Source organism: Mirounga leonina, unplaced genomic scaffold, assembly GCF_011800145.1.
Source record: "Mirounga leonina isolate KUSES-001 unplaced genomic scaffold, KU_Mleo_1.0 Mir_171, whole genome shotgun sequence".
Classification (NCBI taxonomy): domain Eukaryota; kingdom Metazoa; phylum Chordata; class Mammalia; order Carnivora; family Phocidae; genus Mirounga; species Mirounga leonina.
Window position 1 is genome coordinate 10,394,712 of NW_023270436.1, and position 23,827 is coordinate 10,418,538.

General features: G+C 47.6%; 2 protein-coding genes across 2 annotated transcripts in view; one reads left to right on the forward strand and one right to left on the reverse strand.

The window, feature by feature from the left end:
• Window positions 1-271: 271 nt before the first annotated feature.
• IQCD (IQ motif containing D) lies at window positions 272-23,676 on the reverse strand. Its single transcript, XM_035017055.1, has 5 exons — window positions 23,549-23,676; window positions 7,270-8,071; window positions 4,238-4,471; window positions 2,353-2,424; window positions 272-642 (listed from the first exon to the last, which is right to left on the reverse strand). The coding sequence occupies exons 2-5, from the start codon at window positions 7,996-7,998 to the stop codon at window positions 325-327; spliced, it is 1,353 nt and encodes a 450-aa protein (XP_034872946.1). The 5' UTR covers window positions 7,999-8,071; window positions 23,549-23,676; the 3' UTR covers window positions 272-324.
• TPCN1 (two pore segment channel 1) overlaps window positions 17,847-23,827 on the forward strand; it is a 65,160-nt gene continuing 59,179 nt past the window's right edge. The window contains exon 1 of the mRNA XM_035017051.1: window positions 17,847-18,091. The gene's annotated coding sequence lies outside the window, so the exon portion shown is untranslated. The remainder of the gene's footprint in view (window positions 18,092-23,827) is intronic.

The window sequence follows — 23,827 nt, forward strand, 5'->3', positions numbered from 1 at the left end:
GCCCGGAGTCTGGGGCCAAGAAGGCTGCAGCCCGCGGTCTGGCTTCCCGCTGAGGCTAAAGGAAGGAATAGCTCTGTGCTGACACCCTGGCCTGCGTGCTCTCCCCATGGGAAAGGCATCGGCATGTATGGTGACACAAACAGTCAACTGCGCTGGCAAAGTGACGTTTATTTATAGGATGTGGTTTAAAATGGCTTTTAACTTTGAAAAACCGTTCAAGCCAGGAATGGCAAGGCTCCCCCTCCTCGTGGCCTCCTGGCCTGCTCTCTGGGAAGTGAGCGATGCGGTAGCACAGGCCAGGAGCAGGTCCCCCAGGGGGGGGACTCATTTCTTGGCCTTGGCCTTGCCCTTGCCCTTCCCCTTGCCCTTCTCCTTGACCCTCCCTTTGCTCTTGCTCCGCTTCTTCTTCCTGGACCTGAGCATGGAGCGGACCAGGTAGCCCTTCCACAAAGCCTGGATGAGCGTGGCAGCCCGCACCATGCGCAGCATCTCCTGCTCAGCCTCTGTTCTCTTCTTGGCATTGACCTCCCGCTCGGCCTGGATCTGAGAGAACTCCTCCACTAGTACGTTGTGCTTCTGCTTCAGCTCCTCCAGCTGGACCTTCTCCTCCTTATGGATGATGTCAAGCTCCTCGTACTCTTCCTGGGATGAGGGTCAGGGGGTGGGATCACCAAGCATAGGGCGCCACCTGCCACCCTCCCCCGCATGCGCCCTCACCCCATCCCAAAGGGGCTTCCGCCCCAACAGCGCCATCTGCACTAAGCCTTTCTGCATCCGAGGCCCAGATGAGAACAGGAGAGGTGATGTGGTCCATCCGCAGGTGGGACCTGACTAAAATCATCTCAGGAAGAAGGAAAGAACCCAGGCCGGTGGGTTGGGCAGACTGGGTTTCGCATCCCAGCTTGGCTGTGCCCTGAGGGGGCTTCATTTGTCCTCTGAGACATGGGGACAATTCCAAACCCAGGAAGTGGGTGGGAGCTTTCTACAGGATTAAATGATGGGGTGGACAACAATGTGCTGGATGTGGTGCCAGGCATATAGTGGGGACATAAACATGCAAGCTCTGGGGCGCCTGGGTGGCTCAGTCGGTTGAGCGTCCGACTCTTGATTTCAGCTCAGGTCATGATCTCAGGGTCGTGAGATCAAGCCCCACGTCAGGCTCTGCGCTCAGCGGAGAGTCTGCTTGGGATTCTCTCTCTCCCTCTCCCTCTGCCCCTCCCCTCACTCACGCTCTCTCTCTTTCTCAAATAAATAAATAAATCTTTAAAAAAAAAATGCAGCTCCTGTCACTAAAGCTATGTGTCTCACAAAGATACACAGAGTGGAACTTCCTCAGGTGACTGAGTCCCACAGTTCTTCCTTATGTCCAACTATTGGCCCCTGCTGCAATTTACACCTATCCCCCTCTCTCCCTTCCACTCACTTACCAAGCATCTGCCAGAAGCAAACAGCTGAGTAGACTCGGTCTCTGCTGACAAGGAACCCACCACCCTCGTTGGGTCCAGAGAAACAAGAGCACGGCCTCTGAAGTCCCTCCTCCCTGGAGCACTCATGATCAGAGAGAGCAAGACCCCGACTTGCCCTTCCCCTGACTTGGGACCACTCAGAGGCTGATGTCATCCCCAGTGCTTGCCAAACCTTCCCGGCCCTGAAGCCAGGACCATGTGCCCCAGTGTTAGCACAAAGCTGTGGGGCTGGGGGGGGTGGGCTTGAAGGCGCCCCGTTTTCCAGGCCACCATTCCCTCAGCACTTCCTCCAGGCCAGATCCCGTGCTGGGTGCAAGCATTTGTGACAATGCTGCCTCACCGCATCCCCATCATGGTCCCAGCACACTCCTTACTGCCTCTGGTGATCACAGGCAGAAGCAGGCTCGGAAAGGTCAAGCCCCTTGCTTCAGGTCACCCAGCTGACAGGTGACACTAGAGCCTCCAGGTGATAATGGGGACCATCCTCACTGCGCTGTCCCAGCACGTGGCACATCTCAGGCCCACAGTGGAAACTTTCTGGGTGACTGAGTGAAGTAGGGGAGGCAAGTTCATCCTGAGTCTGCGGGGAGGGAGCCCCGGCTGTGCGGCTGGCAGGAGCCGAGCGCGGAAGGGACTGACAGTATGGGATGTGGACACTAGATGGAGCCAAGATCGTTGGGCCTAGCGACAAGCACTTAGTAGCTTCCAGCTTCGGGCTCCTTCCTTTTCCATCTCTCCCTTCGCTGCCCCAGGCCAGACAAACCTGGGGCCTAAGGAAGGGGGCAGGGAAGCCTGTCTGGGGAGGCCCAGAGCTTGGCACAGACTATGGACCATTCCTAGAGGATCATGGGCAATGCACCCGAGAAACTGATTGCAGCACAAATACCTGCTTCTCACCCATCTCCATATCATACTTCTGGATCCAGTTCTCGATTTCCGTCTCCACTTTATATTTCTTCTAAAAAAAATTCAATGAGTCAGTGTTTGATGGATTAATATGAATAGTAAACTGCACCAAGCTTGCTCTACACCAAGGTTAATGCCTTGCCCACCGAATCTACACAAGGTAGGTTCTCCTCCATTTCACAGATGAGGAAACTGGAGGATCAAATGTGCTAACTCATTTGCCCAAGATCACAGAGCTAACAAGTGGTAGAGCCTGGAATTGGAAGCCAGAGGTCTGACTCCAGAACATTCTAGGCAAGGGAGTAGCAAGTGCAAAAGCCCTGAGGTAGGAACAGGCTTGTGGTGTTTAAGAATAGACATTGAGCCAGTGTGCCTGGAATGCAGTGGCTGAGGAGGAGCGGGATCCCATGGAGGTCAGAGTGAGAAGCTGTGTCATGGAAGGAAGTGTCAGCAGGGGAAGGAGTTTAGATCCTAGTGTAATGGAGAGGGGAAGCCATTGGATGGATTGAGATGTAGGAAAGGGACATAATCTAATTTGTTTGTAAAAGATCAGCTCCCATACATACCATGGAATGTTACTCAGCCATAGAAAGGAATGAAGAATTGATAAATGCTCATGTGGATGAACCTTGAAAACATGATGCTAAGTGAAAGAAACCAGACACAAAAGACCACATATTGTGTGATTCCATTTACGTGAAGAGTCCAGAACAGGCAAATCCATAGAGACAGAAAGCAGATTGGCGGTTGCCAGGGGCAGGGGAAGGGGGAATGGGGAGTGGCTGCTAATGGGTCCAGGGTTTTATCTGGGGGGATGGAAATGTTCTGGAACTATCCAGAGGTGGGGGTTGTACAACACCGTGAATGTACCAAATGCCACCAAATTGTTCTCTTTACAATGATTAATTTTATATTACATGAATTTCACCTCAATGAAAAAGAAAGAAAGAAACCAGCTCCCTAATCCTACAGAGCAAGAGCTCTTCCCTTGGACACCATGGACAGGCTGGCTTCAGGGGGCCTGTGTCCCCAAGAATCATCCACCAGTTGTGTGTAGGTGCATCTGTGCCTTCTTAAGGAGGAGAGGCCCATGGCTTCCCCCAGGTGCTCAAGAGCCGTGACACTAAATGAGAACTGGGAACAAGGATTAGAGAAGGTGCCCTTTGCGAGGAAAGAGATCTGGAAGCAAGCTGGGTGTGTGCGCGCAGGGGCTCGGTGGAGATGGTGGAGAGACAAAAGAAGATAAGAAAAAAAAAAGAAGAAGAAGATAGCAGGAGGGGAAGAATGAAGGAGGAGAAATCGGAGGGGGAGACGAACCATGACAGATGAGGGACTGAAAAACAAACTGAGGGTTCTAGAGGGGAGGGGGGTGGGAGGATGGGTTAGCCTGGTGATGGGTATTAAAGAGGGCACGTTCTGCGTGGAGCACTGAGTGTTATGCACAAACAATGAATCATGGAACACATCAAAAACTAATGATGTAATGTATGGTGATTAACATAACAATAAAAAAAGAAGAGATGACATTTACTGAACACTTCCTATTGAGTCTCATTAATTGTCCTAACAACCCGTTAGCCCAATCTGATCACTTTCGTCTTAAAGATGGCAAAACTGCGGCTGGAGGGCATTATGAAGTTCACCAGAGGTGTATGAGCACCTGCACGTCCTTTGCACGACAAGGTGGGTATTATCACCCCTGGCGGGGGGCGCTGCAAGAGGTGGTTGGCTCAGAGTAGTTAAGGAACTTGCCCAAGATCACACAGCCAGTATGCTGCAGAATGGGCCAGTCTCTCCACCTCTCCCCTGCCCCGGGGCCTCCCTTGTCCTCCCCCTGCCCCCCTGCTCCCTGCCATCCTGGGCACCTTCCTCAGCGCCTGCTCTGCCTCCCGGTTTTCCACAACCAGGTTGTGGTATTGGGACCTCAGCATCAGTAACTCCTGCTGGATCTTGGCCACCCTGGCCTGTGAGGCCCGGAAGTCGGCCTTCTGCTGCTTCTCGGCCTCCTGCTTGGTGCGAAGAAGGCTGTTCTCCGAGAGCTTGAGCACCTGGTGCAGGTGGTTTTTCAGTTCTTGGATCACAAAATTCTCTTTCTCCACCTGGGCCGGGAAGACGAGAGGCTCCGTTATTCCCTCCTGGATGCCCGATAATCCCAGGAGAACCGGCATTCCTGCCCACTCCCATAGGGCCAAGCAGGCGACCTGCCTTATTACCTCGCAGATTCCTACCCGTCACACCCCGGGGGGGACAGAGACGGCCTGCTTACAGACAAGGAAACTGAGGCTCAAGGGGGCTGAGTCATCCGTCTGGGGCTGTACAGCTGAGCAGGGACTCGAGGCCACGTCTGTCTGATTCAGAGCCCATGTTCTTGGCCTCCCCCCTCTACTTCCTGGCTGGAGTGATGGGCACAGGCGAGAGCCTGCTGGGCAGGTCTGGGTCAGTGGCGGCGCTCCTGCCCGGGGCACAGAATGGAAGTGCTCAGCAGGCAGAGGCGTCATTCGTGAAAGTAGGAGATACGCAAACTGTGGGGACTGCCACCCACTGACGCTCGAGGGCCTGACTTGTCCCCTGCCCTCGGTTGGTTCTAAAACAGGAACGGGGGTGGAGGATGGGGCCGTTTTGTAAATAAGCTCCAAAGGCTGCTCCGAAGCCCTAGAGTCTCCCTCTGAGCCCATCAGTGCTGAGGCTGGCTCATGCCAGCCGCCTTGGGCTGGGCCGCGGGGGTCTGAGCTCGCTTCCTGCATGCAGGCTGCGCGGGGTAGGAGGTGCCTCTGGGACAAGCCTATCCTGTGGGCAAGGCTTCAGGCTCTAGGTGTTGGGTTCTAGAGCAGGCCGTACTTTCAGCAGTCAGGGCTTTTCTTGACCCCACAGCAGCCTAATTGGTGTCACCCCCTCGTTTTACACTGAGATCCAAGGCACATGATAAAATCTGCCCACCTGGAAAAATGGAATTTGACCCCAGGTCTGTCCAACTTGAATGCCAGAGCTGTTTCCACCACCCGAATGGGACCAACAAAGCCATTCGGGGCCCCTCTCCCGGTCCCTCACTAGCACCCTTCTAACCTGCGAGTGGTCTCCCCTGACTGAGCACCCAAGAGCCTGTCACCTCTCCACTCAGAAAATAGTTTTCAGGGGCGCCTGGGCGGGCTCAGTCGGTTAAGCATCTGCCTTCGGCTCAGGTCATGATCCCGGAGTCCTGGGATCGAGTCCCACATCGGGCTCCCTGCTCAGCAAGGAATCTGCTCTACTCTCAATCTTTCTCTCTCTCTTCTTTCAAATAAATAAAGTCTTAAAAAAGAAAAAGAGAAAGAAAATCGTTTCTATGCCCCTGTTTTGTGCCAGGCTCACTGGGGACATGACAGGGGGCCAAAAGAGACAAGGTCATTGTCCTCTTATGAGGATACCAGACCCACATCAAATCATCAAATAATTACATAAACATTTATCAGCAAACTCTGATGAATGTCTGAAAGGACAAAGTCAGTGAGAACATAAGGAAGGGGGGGTGGCCTGAGCCAGCGCGTGGGGGAGGGAGGGCGGCATGTAGCTTCGGAGGACCTCGAGCTCTGTGCATCATGGGGGGCATGAAGGTGGAAGTGTCCGAGGCAGCTCTGGCTGGCTGCCCCTCAGGATCCGTCCCCTCCGGAAAGGCTGGGGAGCAGAATGCTTCTTCCCTGGGAACGTGGCCCCAGGGACAGACCACCTTTCCCAGAATCCCTAGCCACTAGGTATGGCTAAAAACTGTGCGGTGGGCTACTTCCACCAGCAAGGATCAGGGCCCTCCTCCTCTTTCTTCCACCTGCTGGCTGGACCAGTGGTGACATGATGGGGGGCTTCTGGGTCCACAGTTAGAAGTCCTGTGGGGGACACAGCAGAAAGGTCAGACAGAAGGAGCCTGGACCCCCGACAATTTCACGAGGCAGGCTTTCCATGCCCGCTCCAGCTTTTCTACTAGAGAGAAATACATTTCCATCTTGACTAAGCCACTATTATTTTGGGTCTCTTTCTCGGCAGCCAGACCTAGACTTAGACACCACCTCACAGGGACTTTGTAAAGCCTTAGGGAGAAAATGTACAAAAGCATAATACATAGTCTTGTGGCCCAATTGGTTATTAGGTTGGGATCATGTTATCATTTCCATTCTTAAAAATTCTTTTAGAGCTTCCACCTGTCCCATCTGCCCCTCGTCCTCAAGACAGAGATGACATTCTTTGATCAGGCCCAAAAGGCATGACGTGATCTGCTGGCAAGGCCTATAAGTATTTACTATCCAGCCCTCTGTAGAAAAAGTTTGCCTGCTGCTGGCCTGGCAGGTTCCTGCCGACCTCTCTTGCCTTCCTCACTCCCTTTCATTCTTCCTGTGTTGGCTTTGACGTCTCTGACCCTTTGGGTCTAAGCTCGGTTCTCTTGTAACACTGTCTTCTAGCACTCTATGCTCACCCTTCGTTGTACTTCTCAAAACTGTAATTAAATCAGATCTTTTTTTTTTTTTAAAGATTTTATTTATTTATTTTGACAGAGAGATAGACAGAAGAGCACAAGCAGAGGGAGTGGCAGAGGGAGAGGGAGAAGCAGGCTCTGCACTGAGCAGGGAACCCGATGCGGGACTCGATCCCAGGACCCTGAGATCATGACCTGAGCTGAAGGCAGACGCTTAACCATCTGAGCCACCCAGGCGCCCATTAAATCAGCTCTTTAAGACCTACCTCGCATGAGGCGGGGGCCATGGGGACTCAGGCATAAGACCTGGTACCTGGCAAGTGCTCACAACAATATTTGTTGAGTGAATGAATGACAGCGGCATTTCAATCACTGAGGAAAAAAACCCAACTGCCAAAAGGTCTGGCTCCTCCGTGCGGCTCCTTCCATAACCTAACCATTGCCATAAAGTCATACCTCTGTGTCCCTGCTCTTCATGCTCGCCGCCAATTCATTTTCAAGAGTCTCAATGATTTCTTGGTTCCTCCTGTTCCGTCTATTGATATCCTGTATGAACTGAGTCTTGTCTCTAGCTTCCACGGGACTAGTGAGTAGCCTCTCGAACAGGAAACCCCGCAGTTCTATCAGGCAGTCAATGAAATTCTGGGCTTCAGCGCTTCTGCTCAGGGTGTGCATCTGCAAGAGCCTCACCACCTGTGGGTTATTGAGCAAGAGTCTCAGGATGTCCTTGGTGGATTCTTTGATCTGTTGCATAAGGGGCAGGAGGTGGGATTTCTGCAGTTCCATGGAGAGGAAGCGGTCTCTGAACCACCCTTCCTCCTCGAACTCTTCTTCCTCCTGCAGTCGCCTTTCTTTATCCTGCAGGTAAATGACACTGTCCAGGAGGCTGTGGCAGACCTTCTCGTGCTCTCTCACAGCCTTCATGATGTCCTCCCCCAGCATTCCCTCCAGAGTCTCATAATTGGCACTCACATAGGACAACAGGGTCACCAACTCCACCTTGTGGATGGTCTCATCCAGTACGGACATGACCCTCTTGGTCTCAATGGTGGTGAGTTTGGACTTAGAGGGGACCAAGGGTTTTAGCAGGGAGGTTGGCTTCCTGGATGGCTCTGCTGTCAGCCTCATTCTGTTGATGTCGGGACCCTGGTAGAGAGGGGCCACACCGAGGACATCTAGAGCCATTTTCTGAGCCGTCTCCTTGCCTCCGTATGCCCTAGGCTGCACCGGTCTCCGGCTGTTATTGTCTCTGGCGACCCTGCGAAGGAAGGAGTGAGTGGTTAGTCGAGCCGTGCTGCGAGGATGTGGCTGGTGTGGCCACGGAAGCCACAAACGGTCGACGCTGAGAGTTCATCCCACGTGCCCTGCAGCGAGTACACAGAACCTCTCACCGAAAGCAGTTTCTAGCTTTGTGACAGCATCGGGCCGCAAGGGTGGGAGGCCCAAGTGGAGAGGGGTCAGGCAGGGAACACCATTCTGTTGAAGTGACTTAACTATGGACGATATTAAGTACCGACTGAAATGGATTTGTTCAGCCCTTTACAGTAATGAACATTTAAACCCAACAGATATCATTTCAGGTGACTTCATAGGAATGAATAAAAGTCAATGCTAGTGGACTTTTTTTTTTTTTTAAGCATCTAAATACAGAAACTGAGTTACATGGGTGATGGAAAGAGTTGAGAGGCTAACCAGGGAAGGGGAAAAGCCACCCAGCCAATGTCAGTGGCAGGAGGCCACCACAGAAGGAGGTGGTGGGGAGCTTGGGGACAAGGGTCACCCTGGGGGAAGCTGGAACCACAGCTATTTCCTGTCCAGGAGGAGCTACAGCTCCCAAGGAGGAGGGGCCACTGCAGCCTGAGGGTGTCAGCAGCCTGAGGCAGAGCAAACGATGCCGCTGGGAGCAAATGGGACAAGGACCAGCACAGCACCTCCACACTGGTTTTTAAATGTGGATGGCAAACATCAGGGTGGGGATGAACAAGGACTTGGAAACATAATTTTTAAAACCTGTTTCACTAAACGCGATGTCGTATCCTGGATTGGATCCTGGAACGGAAGATGAACACTAGTAGGACAACGTAAAATCCAAACCAAGCTGATAGCGTAGTTTGCAGCATTATCCCAATGCTAATTTCTTGCTTGTGACGGACACGTCATGGCTATTTAAGATGTTAACATTGTGGGAGCTGAATGAAGGGCATTTGGGAATCCTGAAGTATCTTTGCAACTTTTCTGTAAATCTACAATTATTACAAAATAAAAGGCTTATTTAAAATTAAAAACGCTCAGAAAAATGTATGGCAGCAAATCAGAGATCATTCTATGACGTTGTCCGCATAGCACGACAGCTGAGTACTAGGTTTGCAGTAGCCCCGCTTGGGTTCAGGCCCTTGCTGGGGGACCTGGGGCTGGCTGTCTAATCCTCCTAAGCCTAGGCTTCCTCGGCCATAAAACCGGGATCCTACGACTCAATGGGAAGTTTCTGGCACAGGGCCTGGACATTGTGAGTACTCAATAAATAATAACTAGCATGATTAGCCCAGGGAAACTGAGATCCCAAGTCCAGGACTCGGTGATTTCGTCGTCTGAGCGTCTGGGCTTCGCTGGAGATCCGGATGTACCTGCCCAGGACTGGCTGGGCCTCCCAATGTACCATGTTTAAGAGGGACCCCACCATGTCTCCATCCCTCACCCTGCTCCTTCTTTATCCCTCGTCCTGATGATTGGCAATGCTGCCACCTTAGTTGCTTGAGCCGGAAACCCGAGTGCCCCCCTGACTCTCCTTACTCCCCACTTCCCAGCCCCTGTTCTCCCAGTGTTCTCTCCTTGACAGCTCCCAGTCCTTCTGTTCTTGGCAGCCTCTCTGCCACTGAGTGAGGGCCTTATAATCTCTCACTTGGATGAATAAAGAGCTTCTTAACTGGTCTGCTTACATCTGCTCCTGATCCCTGCAACAAGGATCATCCCCGCAGTCATCTATTCCGGCATTTATTGAGACCCTGGGGATAGAAAAGAGATGCAAGGTATGGTTCCTGTTCTCCCAGAGTTTATAACCTAGTTTGAAATGTGAAACATGCACACATGAAGGTTCAACAGCTATAGGAAGAAGGGCATGAAGGTGTATTCACAGAATAGGTTGAGGTCATGACCAGCCTTCAACAGCACACTGGGGACTTTGGAGTTTATCTCGTAGGAAATTGGAATCCATTTTGATTTCAGGAAACAAGTAACAGGATAAAATCAGATTTTTGAGAAAGAACAGTCATAGTAGATGATTTATAGGGAAAGGGTTGGTGGCAGGTAGGTAAGTTGGGATATTATAAACCTTCCACCTCAGGGCCTTTGTACATGCTGTTTTTTCTTCTTGAGACACTCTTCCCCCTCATCCTTGCTAAGTTAATTCTTTGTATTCAGAGCTCAGTTCAGGTGTCCCTTCCTCATTCCCTGGCTTCCAGACTTGGTCAAATTCTTGTAGTAGGTTCTTATAAGACCACACCCCTTTTTTGCAGGCACCATCCTCATCCCAATCTCCTTCCCTCTTTCCTTTACTGTAGTGGCTGGAAATACTCAATGCTCAACTTCTCAACCTCTTTTAGAGTAAGGAGTGGCTACAGACACTGTTAGAGCCAACAAAATTGAGAAGTTTTCTAGGGGCTTCTGGGAGACCTTATTTCTTCCCAATACAAAAGACAGACATTATTGGCTTTACCTCCATTCCCTGAACTTGGGTTTTAGTGCTGGAGAAGTGGCAGCCACTTTGTCAATGAGAGAAAAGGTTAAGAGAATTGCAGGAATGCTGTCCCTGATGTCATTGAGCCACTGGACCTTCCGAGGGTCCATCATCCCTTACCCAGATGACCGCGATAACCTCTTCACTGCTCACCCTGCTTCTGCCCACCTGCCCCACAGTCTCATCTCATCAAAGCAGCCAGAGGGAGACTTTTAAAATGTCAGATCCTTTCACTCCTCTGCTCCAAATCCAGCTCCCCAGAGCTGATTGTTACAATTTCAGGGTATTTGTGAGCTGGTTGTGAAGACTTCGGTAGTTTGAAATCAGCCATGGTGGAAGTATTATACCATGGAAATTGGCAAATACTACAAATCAGCACCCCTCCCCTCCAGGCTGGTTGTTGAATGTTTACCAGCACACCACCACTCCAACAGCTCCCCATCTCACTTAGGATAAAAGCCAAAGTCCTTATAGTGACAGGAAGGCCCTCCGTCATCTGGCCGCTGCGACCACTCGCTCTTCTGTCCTCATACCGACCTTTTTGCTGTTCCTTGAATATGCCTTTGCGTTTGCTGTCTGCACACCACTACCCCCAGCCCCCAGCCCCAGGTCTGGAACATTCCTCTAAATAACTGCAAAGCTTTTTCCCTCACTCACTTCCTTCTCTGCTCAAATCTCAGGGTGATAGTGAGTGCTTTCCTGATTTTCTTCCTAAAATATAAACCCTCTCCTCCTCCCTGCCCTTATCCCCTTATCCTGTTTATTTTTCTCTCAGTTAAGTATCACCATCTGACGTTTCTAAATGGGCCTGTTTGTGTACTGTCTGCCTTTTCCCCTCCTCTAAAAAGTGAGCTCCAATGAAGGTAGGGGCTTTATCTATTCTGATCACTGCTACATACCCAGCTCTGAAAAAGAACACCTCAACCTCGTCTTGGGGAGAGGTGTGGGGCTGGCATGGACGGGCTACCTGTGCTGTTCTCATGGTCACATTCCTTTTTTTAAAAAAAAGACTTTATTTATTTATTTGACAGAGAGAGACACAGCGAGAGAGGTAACACAAGCAGGGGGCGTGGGAGAGGGAGAAGCAGGCTTCCGGTCAAGCAGGGAGCCCGATGCGGGGCTCGATCCCAGGACCCTGGGATCACGACCTGAGCTGAAGGCAGACATTTAACAACTGAGCCACCCAGGCGCCCCCAAATATTTCTTTTTTTTAAAAAAAGATTTTATTTATTTATTTGACAGAGAGAGAGACACAGTGATAGAGGGAACACAAGCAGGAAGAGTGGGAGAGGGAGAAGCAGGCTTCCCGTAGAGCGGGGAACCCGACGTGGGGCTTGATCCCAGGACCCTGGGATCATGACCTGAACCACCCAGGCACCCCCCTTTTTTTTTTTTTAAGATTTTATGTATTTATTTGACAGAGAGAGACACAGCGAGAGAGGGGACACAAGCAGGGGGAGTGGGAGAGGGAGAAGCAGGCTTCCCGCTGAGCAGGGAGCCCGATGTGGGGCTCGATCCCAGGACCCTGGGATCATGACCTGAGCCGAAGGCAGACACTTAACAACTGAGCCACCCAGGCGCCCCAAAATATTTCTTTTTTTAAAAAGATTTTATTTATTTATTTGACAGAGAGAGAGATAGCGAGAGAGGGAACACAAGCAGGAGGAGTGGGAGAGGGAGAAGCAGGCTTCCCGCAGAGCAGGGAGCCCGATGCAGGGCTCGATCCCAGGACCCTGGGATCATGACCTGAGCCGAAGGCAGACGCTTAACCGACTGAGCCACCCAGGCGCCCTTCATTGTCGCATTCTGTCTGTGGATGCCAGAAATGTTTTGAAGGAGTCATCAGGACTTAATGAGTGAGACCGTTTTACATTTGTGGGCCTGGGAGAGAAAGATGGGGCCCTTGAGAAACTAGGAAAATTGGGGGCAGAGGTTTGGAAGGGAGGACAAAGCTCATTTAGTTCTCACTCCTGTCACTGGTGTAGACAGTGGACAAGGGCGTCTCTGCCTCCCTGGGACCCATGTCCTCTCTGTCAGGTGATAGCGCCCCAGTCTTCCGTTGGGGAGCTCATCCTCTCTCCCACTGTGTGCAGTCCTGGTGGGACTGCCAATCAGCGAAGGATGGGAATCCTGAAGAGTCACACGTGGGTGGGAGATGGTGGGAGCCGGGTCACGCCAAGTGGGGGGGTTCCTAAAGATCCTGCACCAGGACCCCCAGAAATTTCCTTGGCTGCTGTCCTTTCTGTGGCCCGTTCTTCAGCTTTCCTTCACCATTGTGCTTTAGCCACAGTGTCTGTGGCTTGCAATCGAAGAACCATAGCTGAGAATACTCTAGGCATCTGACAATGAACGATCCAGACCCAGGGGGTTCCAGGGGGCCTTGGGGATGAAGACATAAATGCAAGGGAAAAGTTGCTGATATCTGAAGCCACAAGAGATATTCAGTTCTCCAAACCAGAGCAAAAGGAGAGAAGAGTGGGAATCAGAGGAACATCTCAAGTGACTACAAGCCAGGAAGAAAGGCAGTCAGATCAGATGCTAAGGATGCTTCTTGGTTCCTTGGCCAGGCAAAATGGGTCCCAAAGTCAGAATCCTCTGGGAGCTGACAACTGAGTCAAGGAGGGCCATTATCTTGCATCTCTTTGTTTCCCACCCCCTTTCTGCTCCCAAGTCAATCTCATGAATTCCCTTAAGGCTTTTCCTGAAGATAACGTTTTTTGGGACAGCTGGGAACTTCCTCAGCTCCTCTTCAGGGAGGACGAAGGACCTTTGCCCCGTGACCACAGGATGAACTTGAACCAAGTGTTTCTCGAATGCATTTCTCCCCATTGTCCCCCAAAGCTCTCAGGCATAAATCAAAACGCCTGAATTCTTCAGAGATTGCAGCTGGGAATGCAACGTTATATGAAATGTTTCCAATTTGCTTTCAGCCAAATTACCTCTTTTGCTTTAAAGGGCAAACTTGTTTTCTTTGATTATGATGACGCCCATCAGTTTTTGACAGCTCATTTGGGTGAACACGAAAAAGCCAGTGGAACGAGGATCGAGGGAAATGCATCTGACTCTGAGGACAAAAATCACTGGAGAATCTCTTTTCCTTGAATCCTAATATGATTGTTTCATGTCCTTTTTAATGCCACCAACCTTAATATTTAAATCATTTCCAACTTAAGCCTCTCCTTTTAAAATCCCTGCCCTGAGAGTGAAGCAAGATTGTTAATGGATGGGGAACTTTAATTGGATCTTCCCTTTATTTGTCATTAATTCTGCTGATGAACTTTATAAATGGAAATATATCTTTATCATGCAAATTATACCTCGTCTTCATTCAAATGGGCTTGTTGGATATTTTATTACTTTCACTCTCAGAACATTTTGAAAAAAAAAAGGTTTGAGCGAAATTATATTTTTTTCCTTTGGGAGAGAAAGAGGAAGAAAATCCAACCCTTGCAAATACCCCACAAATCCAACAATGGTACATGGAATAGTCAGAGGGGGTTAAACAAAACTGGAGTGTGTGTGGGGGGGGATCTCATTTTATTTCATTTTATTTTGGGGGGAATCTCATTTTAAAGAATGCCACTTTAATATTAGCTAACTCTTGAGAACTAACTCCATGCCAAATGCTGTTCTAAATGCTTTGCGGGAATTAACTCCTTCATTCCTTACAACAACCTTATGAGGTAGGTGCTTTTATTAGCTCTTTTTACAGACAAAGAAAGGGAGGCAGGCAGGGGGAGTTTAGATGCTTTCATGAGTTTACAGCTCCTAAGCGGCCAAGGTGGGGTCTCAGCCCAGGCAGTCCCTGTAACTGCTGTTCTGTCTGGTCTCATCATTTTTGGATCGACTTTTATAGTGGACCAGGCACAGTGATTCTTTGCTGGTCCAGTTTCAATGAATCCTGTCAAGCAGAGACCCAGAGGACAGACGTGTTCAAGATTCAGTTCCTATAGCATTCAATCTACTTAGCGACTACAAAATATGAATTTTCCTATTTGCCATTTTATATATATATGTATACCTCCACCGGTAGTGTTCCTGCTGGTGTCACATTCCCATGGGTATACCCAGGATTAGACACAGTTTGCAACAACAGAGCCGTCACCCCATCCCTCTCACCTAGCTCAAGAGAGCTTATCAGAATGCAAGTGAGTGAGTGGCTGAATTATTTTAGGGTAAGCCTTGAATCATCTCTCATTGACTTTTATGTTTTTGAGTCAATCATTTACATACTTTGGAGACTATTATAAACTAATTACCGAGACACACCTCATAACTGATCACAACACAGGGATCGTTGGGCAGCATGAGGCTGCCATGTATGAGGCAGAACATGGGTTCTGGGTCAGGAAAGAAGCCTTCATGAGGGTTAGTCCTAATTCAGGGTTGTCCATATCTCTCACTAGCATGCCACCTTTGGGATTTCTGCCAAGTCTATAGACCAAGCTGTACTCTTATCAACTCAACTTTTTTTTCCTGAAGTATACTTTCATTCTTAAGTACTTTTCATTAAAAAGTATCTCCACTGTAACTGGAAAAATCTATATCATTTTCCTTATATAAAAGGTAATAATGTCTACAGCCTGATATTTTACTCTAGCTGGATGCTATTGCCCAGGGATGATGAGTGTGAGCCCAGATCTCTATTGTTGAAAAGCAAGATTAGCAAGTGGTAGAGAGATGTTATAGACATACTAACAAAAAGGGAGAAGAGATAAATGACTAATGTCAAGAAGGAAAGAGGGGCCATCACTACTGATCCCATGGATGTTAAAATGATAATAAAGGAATATAATGAACTACTCTATGGCCATACATTTGATAACCTAGATGAAATGGACCAATTCTTTGAAGATACAATCTACCAAAACTCTCACAAGAACAAGTAGATAATCTTTATATATTAAAGAAATTGATCAATAATTAATAACTTCCCCAAACAGAAAACTCCAGGTCTAGAAGATTTCACTGGTGAATTCTACCAGCCACTTGAGGAAGAAATTACACCAATTCTCTAACATTTCTTCCAGAAAATAGAAGCATAAGGAATATTTCCTAACAGATTCTATAAGGCTAGCATTACTCTAATACCAAAATAGGCAAATACACTATAAGAAAGGAAAGATACAGACCAATATTTCTCACAAACATAGACACAAAAATCCTCAACAAAATATTCACAAATTGAATCCAACAAGGTATAAAAAGAATTATATCTCATGACCAAATGGGATTTCTTCCATGTCTGCAAGGCTGGTTCACTATTCAAAAATCAATTAGTGTAATCCATCACATCAACAAAAAGGAAAATCATATCATATCAACAGATGCAAAGAAGCATTTGACAAACTCCAACACCGGTCATGCCTTAAAAAAAAAAAAAAAAAAAAAAACAGCAAAAACAACAACAACAAACTTCTCAGCAAATGAGGAATATAGTGGAATTACCTCAACTTGATAAAGAACATCTACAAAAACCCTACAGCTAGCATCATACTTAATTGTGAGAAACCAGAAGTTTATTCCCTAAGATCAGGAACAAGACAAGAATGTACCCTCTTATCCTTCCTGTTTAACATCATATTGGAAGTCCTAGCTCATGCAACAAGACAAGAAAAGGAAGTAAAATGTAATACAGATTAGGAAGGAAGAGATAAAACTATCTTTATCCACAGATGACATGATTATTTATGTAGAAAATCCCAAAGAATCAATATACACCCTTCTGGAATTACACAATTACAGCAAAGTTGCAGGATATAAGGCTAATATACAAAAGACTTATTAACACCAAACTGAGACTTTCTCATGGACGTAATTAGAATTCAAAGAGACCTGAAAGGGGTCTTCAGCAAAGGCTTCTCATCACCGGAATCAATGTAAATAGCATGAGTGCCATGTGTGTATCTTTCTTCCTAAACCAGGTATTGTTGAAATAAAAAAGTGAACGAACCACATCCTCTCTGATACCAGCCTTAGTAGTACATATATTCCTAGACAAGTTCATAGTACATGGATTCCTAGACAACTAAGTATTTCCTCAGTGATTCTTAGCTTCGATGGAGATTTTTTTTTTTTTGCCTTCCTAGTCCCAGTCTTGGTACTTCCCATGATTAGACAAAAAAAGGGCTGCTTGCACGGTAGCTGTGAGAGAGCTAAGGAAGAATGGTTTAGGGTGGGAAATATGGTTAGAGGTAGAGATGGCAAAGAGATGTTTTCACAAGAGATGGAGCTCATGGTCTTTGTTTTTATTTTCTACCCTAGTGGAAAACTTGCAATTCCGGCATGATTGCAGATTGAATAAAACCATGTTGCGGATTCCACAATTTGCATAGCTGTTTCATGTACTTTTGACAGCTGTCATGTTTCTGAGATATACAATTCCCACCCACCCCAGGCCCTCAGGACCTAACACTAACACTAACCTAACACTAACACTAACCTAACCTAACATTCCCTGCTTCACTCCCTGAGGTCATGCTCAGGACTCAAAGAAGTCTTTGATGGCTAAGGGATTCCTGGTCACTTAGTTCTGATTTCACCACCTACTTGCTGGGTTAATAGGCAGAGGCTTTGCCTTTGAAGCAGGAGGAATTTTCCTTTTAGCCTCAGAAGATCCCACTACTCTGGAACCATGAAAATAGCTTTCTTCAGAAGAACGCTGTATGCTTTATCTGAGCTTTCTATGTCTAGAGTGGAGAGAGGGGTTGGAAAAGGGTAGAAAATCCATGACAGAGACTGTTATCCCAAACCACAATGGCATAGTAGGCAGTCAACAAATCACCGTTGAATAAATGAAGAGATAGCAAATCCAGCTTTAACAATAGGCCCATTTCCTCACACGGAGGTGTCTGCTTATTTCAACCAGAACACAGTGTCATGTTTTAATAATGAAAACTATGGGCCAAGATTTGGCCTGTTTCCCATCTCTGTACTCAGGGCTTGGAATTTTTAAACAAAAAGATTTAAATCTAATTTGTTTTTCTTTTTTATAGTTTGTTTTTTTTTTTCCTATCGCCACTTTTGAACTATTACCCAATCTTCTCTTGTCCTTTTTGAGAACCTATGTTTTGTGGGTTACATTTGGTTTGCAAAAGATTCCCAGGCGGGAGCTGTAGCAGTGAACCCTGGAAGTATTAACAGAAGGAATCTCATCTGCAGTGATGACTCCATGGCTGTGGGCTCCAACGTGACCCCGTGCTTTGGAGACAGAGGATACTGAATAGTGACGGAGCCTGGAAGGGAACGTGTTCCTGGAGACAGATTTCTAAACTTCTGGTTCTAATGAACACCCTCTACCGGACACTGGCCACAGCTATAGCCCTGGGCAAATTCACTTGACCTTCTGGGCCTTCATCTCTGAAGTAGAAAAGAAAAACATGAGCCTACTGCACCGTGATTAAGTTTGTGGGTTCTCGTGTCAGGCAAATTTGGAGTTCAATCCTCACTGTGTGGCGTTAGGCAAGTCAATCAACCTCTGCAAGCTTTGGCTTCCTCATCTGTAAAATGGGGACAGTGATGGAACCCATGCTCAAGAGAACTGTCGTGAGTATGAAATAAAATCCTGGCTCAACAGTGTTTAGCCTTTATGACTTTTATTTTGACTTCAAAAATAATATAATTGAGGACTAACATTTGAACACTTACTTCTTAAAATAGGAGATGTATTTTTCCTCAATATATACTTTTTTTGTGTGCGGAAGGGTTTATAAAGAGCCAAAATGGAACCAATTTTGACTCTTTTTTTACTATTTGTTTTTAATTTGATGGGTTCGTACATTATTTTCGTTTTTCTGCTGGTGATAGAGGAGGGCTGGAGCCCCTTAAGCGTCTCCTTTTCCGGCCTCCTCCTCCTTACAAAAGTCACCATGATTTTTAATTCCTTTTTGGCTTACAGTGTAGCTTCAGGAGTGTTTATTTCTGGTTAAATCCAACTGTGGGTAGTATCTCTGTGGTTGTTTGAGACAGAAGGAAGAATTTCCTGGTGGTGCATTTAGAGTCTTCTAAAATAAACTTCCCCCACTTAAGAAAAATATTTAAATCATCATCTTATCAAATGCAAAACACAGGCTTTTCCTGACTGTTTGATTACGTTGAAGAAGTGTCTTTTTTTAAACCAAGGACTGTGACCCCTTAGTGAATGGTGAAATCAATTCACCCAGCGGGACTGGCGTTCAAAACAAATGAAATAGAATAGAAAATATTACAGCGCATTGCGTGTAGTAAGTATTCATGTGTAATTAAACACGCGTGTTCTGGGTCGAGAAGGAAAATGTATTTCTTTGTCTGGTTTGTGGTTAAAAAAACAATATGTTTTGGGGCGCCTGGGTGGCTCAGTCGGTTAAGCAGCTGCCTTTGGCTCAGGTCATGATCCTGGGGTCCTGGGATCGAGCCCCACGTCCGGCTCCCTGCTCAGCGGGGAGCCTGCTTCTCCCTCTCCCTCTGCCTGCCGCTCTGCCTCCTTGTGCTCTCTCTCTCTCTCTCTCTGTCAAATAAATAAATAAAATCTTTAAAAACAACAACAACAATGTGTTCGAAAGCCCCCATGTTAAAGGCATCTTGATTGGTCATAGAGTATAACCTGCTGCTATTATTTGAAAGCTAAGGTCAAAGATACTTTCCCCCCGATGCTCTGTGTTTCAAATGATCTTGATTTGCAATCATGTTTGCTTTCAGTTCCACTAACTAGGGCCTGAAGGGAAAGGTAGGTGTGTGTGTGTAGGTGTGTGTGCGTGTGTGCATGTACCATTTGCCTTGTATGAAAATATCAGTCCAGGGGCGCCTAGCCAGCTCAGTAGGAGGAGCATGCAACTCTTGATCTCAGGGTTTTGAGTTTGAGTCCCACATTGGGTGTAGAGATGACTTAAATAAATAAAACTTAAAAAAAAAAAAAGAAGAAAAAGAAAATATCAGTCAGGACAGGGTTTCTCAAGCTCCACACTACTGACACGTTAGGTCAGATGATTCCTTGTCTTGGGGCCCTCCTATGTGCTCCAGGATGTTTAGTAGCATCCCTGATGTCTACCCATTCGATGCCAATAGCACATTTCTCCCACCACCAGTTCTGATCAGTTGGAGACAAAACGTCCCCAGACATTGCTAAATGTCCCTGTGGCGTGGGGGTGGTGGATCGGGGGATGCCCCCGGTGGAGAGTCACTGGTCTAGACCACAGTGGCCTTGCTCCTCTATAAAACTCCTGGCTTCCCCACCCTAAGTCCAGTGCTCTAACCAGGTTCAAAGGAAGGCTTGTGCCTGGCTAGCTCAGCTCTGTCTGACAAGCTGAGTTCTGTGCCATCTGAAGCTACCATCAGTTACAGAGTCAAGATCAGGTTCATAAGCCGGGCGTTAGGAGACCCAGGGGCATGACTCTCCTCTGCTGGGGCTCTTGGAATAAGATTGAGCAAGCCCCTTATCTCTCTGGCATCTGGGGGATACAACACTTGTCCTAGCCACATCAAAAGGGTGGAGGAGGGCTGATTTACTAGATGGGAAAGCCCTTTTGAGAGTTAAAAGCCCTCTTCAAAGGGGAGTGATAATTATTATATGTTGAGGCATAAATCAGGTGGTGCCTCATTGCCCTGAGCGCTTGTCTCCTAGGGAAAAAGTGTGGGGGAGAATTTAGCACTTGAGCAGAGAAGACTTGCCACTTTCATCGAATTTTTCACCATAAACGAGTGAAAACCCAAGCTAAAGCCATGGCATTTATGTCTGACCACGTATACCTAGAATGTTCCTGAGGGATACCTTGCTCAGAGCTGGGGCAGAGTTCTGTCTGGGATGCCCTGGGTAGCCTGTCCAGCCTGGAGGCAGGGAGGTTGATGCTGGGACTCTATCGCCTGTTATCACTGCTTCCAATCTAAGGCTGTTTGGGGCTTTCTGGGAGGAGGGTGGAGTCTGGGAAAGGGAATAATGGGGTGGATTCTTGCCTTCTACTAACTACTTGTGTATATTGAGAGGAGGCATGAACAGTGACCTCAGACCTCACCCCTTCTCATGCTTGCTTTTCCTGCCATTGTCACTACTTTGCCTTTTGTCCTGGCCTGGCCTGGCTATCCGGTCCTGATTCTATTCTCACTTCCTCTTGACCACCTTACCGGGGGGCGCAGGGAATAAGAAAGTCATCCTGATTTGATTGGTTAGGAAATCCAGCCACGGGGCGCCTGGGTGGCTCAGTCGGTTAAGCGTCTGACTCTTGGTTTTGGTCCCACTCTTGAGGTCATGATCTCAGGGTTGGGAGATCAAGCCCCGAGTTGGGCTCGGTGATCAGCATGGAGTCTGCTTGAGATTCTCTCTCCCTCTCCTTCTGCCCCTCCGGCTCATACTCGCTCTCTCTCAAATAAATAAACAAATCTAAAAAAAAAAAAAAAAAAATCCGGCCACAACAGCTTCCCTCCTTGCTCAAGAGGAGAAGGCTTGGGTGGGAGGTGGTAGGAGTTTTAAACAGGGAGTGACTGACAAGACCAGACCTACAACCTGGGAAATTGTGGTAAAAGGGTTGGCAGGCTCAACATGACAAGAGGATCAGGTTTGGAAGGCTGTCGCAATGTCCACGGAACAGACGAGAGTGGCCTCAAGGAGAGACAAAGCAGTGGATGGGCTCCAGAAACATCGAGAAGGCAAAATCAATGTGATGAGGTGAAGGACTGGACATGGGGGACAGGGGAGAAGGAAGTGAGGGATGATGTCTAGTGTGCTGGCTCAGGTGTCTGGATGGATTGTTTTGGTGTTTACCCAAACGGTGAACAATGGAAGAGAAGCAGGAGTTGAGGGTTTGGGTATTTATTGTTGGTAGAACTTGCTATCTATTTGCCAAGCCTTGAAAACTGTGGGGCTGTGTGTGCCTGGAAGGAGCACCTCTTCCTAATTCACACCAAGGCACTAAAGATGTATAGACTGCAGCCACCGGAGTGGGACATCTATGGGATGTGCAGGAGTGGTTGGGTACCTAGAATAGATTTCAAGGAAGACCCAGAAAGGTGAGAGCTGTCACCGCACAGATGGTGACTAAAGCCATGGTGCGGGCAGGGGACATGCAAAGTGAGAAGGATGAAGCCCCTTCACTCTTTTGATGACATTCCTTCTCATTGGCTTCAGCCTACCTGACGTCCTCCCCTCACTCTCAGTACTGCAGCCACACTGGTCTCTAAAGTGTTCAAAGCACCAGGATTGTCAAACGCCATGTTCCTTTTGCCAAACCAGTTCTCAACCCCTAGATTAGCTAATTCTCAACCTTCGAGTCTCAGCTCAATGGCAGTCTCTCCCCAGACTGGAAAAAAAAGTGCACTATAATCTCCGGAAACCCTCTGCACCTTTTCTGTACGGTACTGATCATGGGTGTAATTTTTTTCTTTTTACAGCTCTATTGAGGCATAATTTACATACCATAAAATTTGTCCATTGTAAGTGTACAACTCAATGACTTTTTTGGTAAATGCTAAGTTATGCCACATCACCACAAAATTTCTGTCACTCCCCAAAATTCCCGTGAGCTAATTGGCAAGCAATTTCCATTCCCAACTTTAACTTTTCTGGATATATCATATAAATAAAATCACATAAATGGAATCAGATAGCACGTAATCTTTTGCATCTGACTTTGGGCTTAGCACAGTAATTTTTAAGCAGGGGTGACTCTGGCCTCCAGGAGACATTTGACAATAATTTGGAGATATATTTGGTTGTCACAGCTGGGAGGGAGTAGAGGCTGGGGATAACACTAAACATCCTGCTCTGCACAGCATGGCCCCCTACAACAGAGAATTATCCAACCCAAAAGGTGCCAAGGTTGAGAAACCCTGACTTAGCCTAATATTTTTGAGGTTCATCCATTTTGTAATGTGTATCATCATTTCGTTCCACTATTCTACTTTCTGTCTCTATGAATTTGGCTATTCTAGGTTATAAGTGGAATCATACATATTTGTCCTTTTATGACCGGCTTATATTTACCTAGCATTATGTCTTCATGGTCCATTCTAGTAACCTTTATCAGAATTTCATTCCTTTTAAAGGCTGAATCTAACTCCGTTGTGTGTATACCACAAAATGTTTATCCATTCATCCATTGATGGACTTGAGTTGCTTTTTGGGGAAAGGATTTGTTGACCTCCATGCTGCATCATTCTGGAAATGAATCTCCGCAGGCATAATTATACATTTATCTGTATATTACTAGATTAATGACTACCTCCCACATTAGACAAGCTCCATGAGTGGAAAAATGAGGGGTTTTTTGGTTGTTTTTGATCACTTTGCCCCAACACCTGGTAGTAGGCACTCAGTGAATACTTGTTGAATATATGAATATTTAAGGTATGGACCCAGATGACCCCACCCCCACCCATTTTAAGCAGGAAGAGTCAAGGACAAATGTGCTTTAGGAAGAAAAAGAATTGCCAGTATTTACTGAGCTCAGCTCCATGCCAAGCTTTTCGTTGCCTCACCCCATTTAATCCTTACAACAAACCTTCTGAATGTACAACGAAATCACATTTTAAGGCCAAGAACGGGAGTTAAGTTCTAAAGTTGTTAGCACAAAAGGCAAAAATTGGTATAATCAAAATGACCTAATCTGAACACTCACTCAAGTAAGATGCCTTTCGTTGCATGCTCACCTTGGAATGCATGCATGGCCGTTGGGTGGAATGGTAGGGAATTTATAAACTACCCTTTCATCCCCATCACCTATGTTTGACTTGAAGTTAGCTAACAGGATGTGACTCCACTTGACTGGTTTCATCCACGCTTTAAGGATGAAGAAGCGGGGATGCGAAGCGGTACGCAGAGGGGCAGAGTATAGGCAGGGACACAGATGTCCAGGAATCCTGGCAGGCAGTGGGGAGGGAGGTCTGGAATGAGGCAGGGGCTGGAGGGCACTGTCTGGAGCACGGACAGGATCGTGGTGAGGGCAGCTGATTCTTTGGGCAGCCAAAGGGTAGCGGGCTGGACCCCATTCCACATCTCTCTCTCATTCCCGGCCATTCCCCACCTGGTCAACTCACCTGCTTCGAGGGCTCTAGGTTTCTCAGCGCAGTTCCCTCCGCGGTGCCTGCGTTGCTAGGTTACCCGCCAATCACTGAAAGAGGGACTCGGCACCTGACTGACTTTCCTTTTCACCATTCAATTTCTTGTTCCTCTCAGTTCGCCCCACCTCCTGTGGCCTGACCAATCAGAAGCACCGCCTCTCTGACCCTCCACCAATTGAAAGACCCGGGACTTTCTCTGGGTTGGGCTGAACGAGTAAGGCGGGGAGGGTGGGAGGAGAAAGGGGCAGAGCTTAT

Excerpts from the sequence above, each read along its gene's own strand:
- IQCD (XM_035017055.1), bottom strand. The coding sequence starts at position 7,998 with ATGGCTCTAGATGTCCTCGGTGTGGCCCCTCTCTACCAGGGTCCCGAC. Across the intron at positions 2,425-4,237 it reads CAGAGCAGGCGCTGAGGAAG|AAGAAATATAAAGTGGAGAC; the intron begins GTGCCCAGGATG and ends AATTTTTTTTAG. Across the intron at positions 643-2,352 it reads TGGAGATGGGTGAGAAGCAG|GAAGAGTACGAGGAGCTTGA; the intron begins GTATTTGTGCTG and ends CCCTCATCCCAG.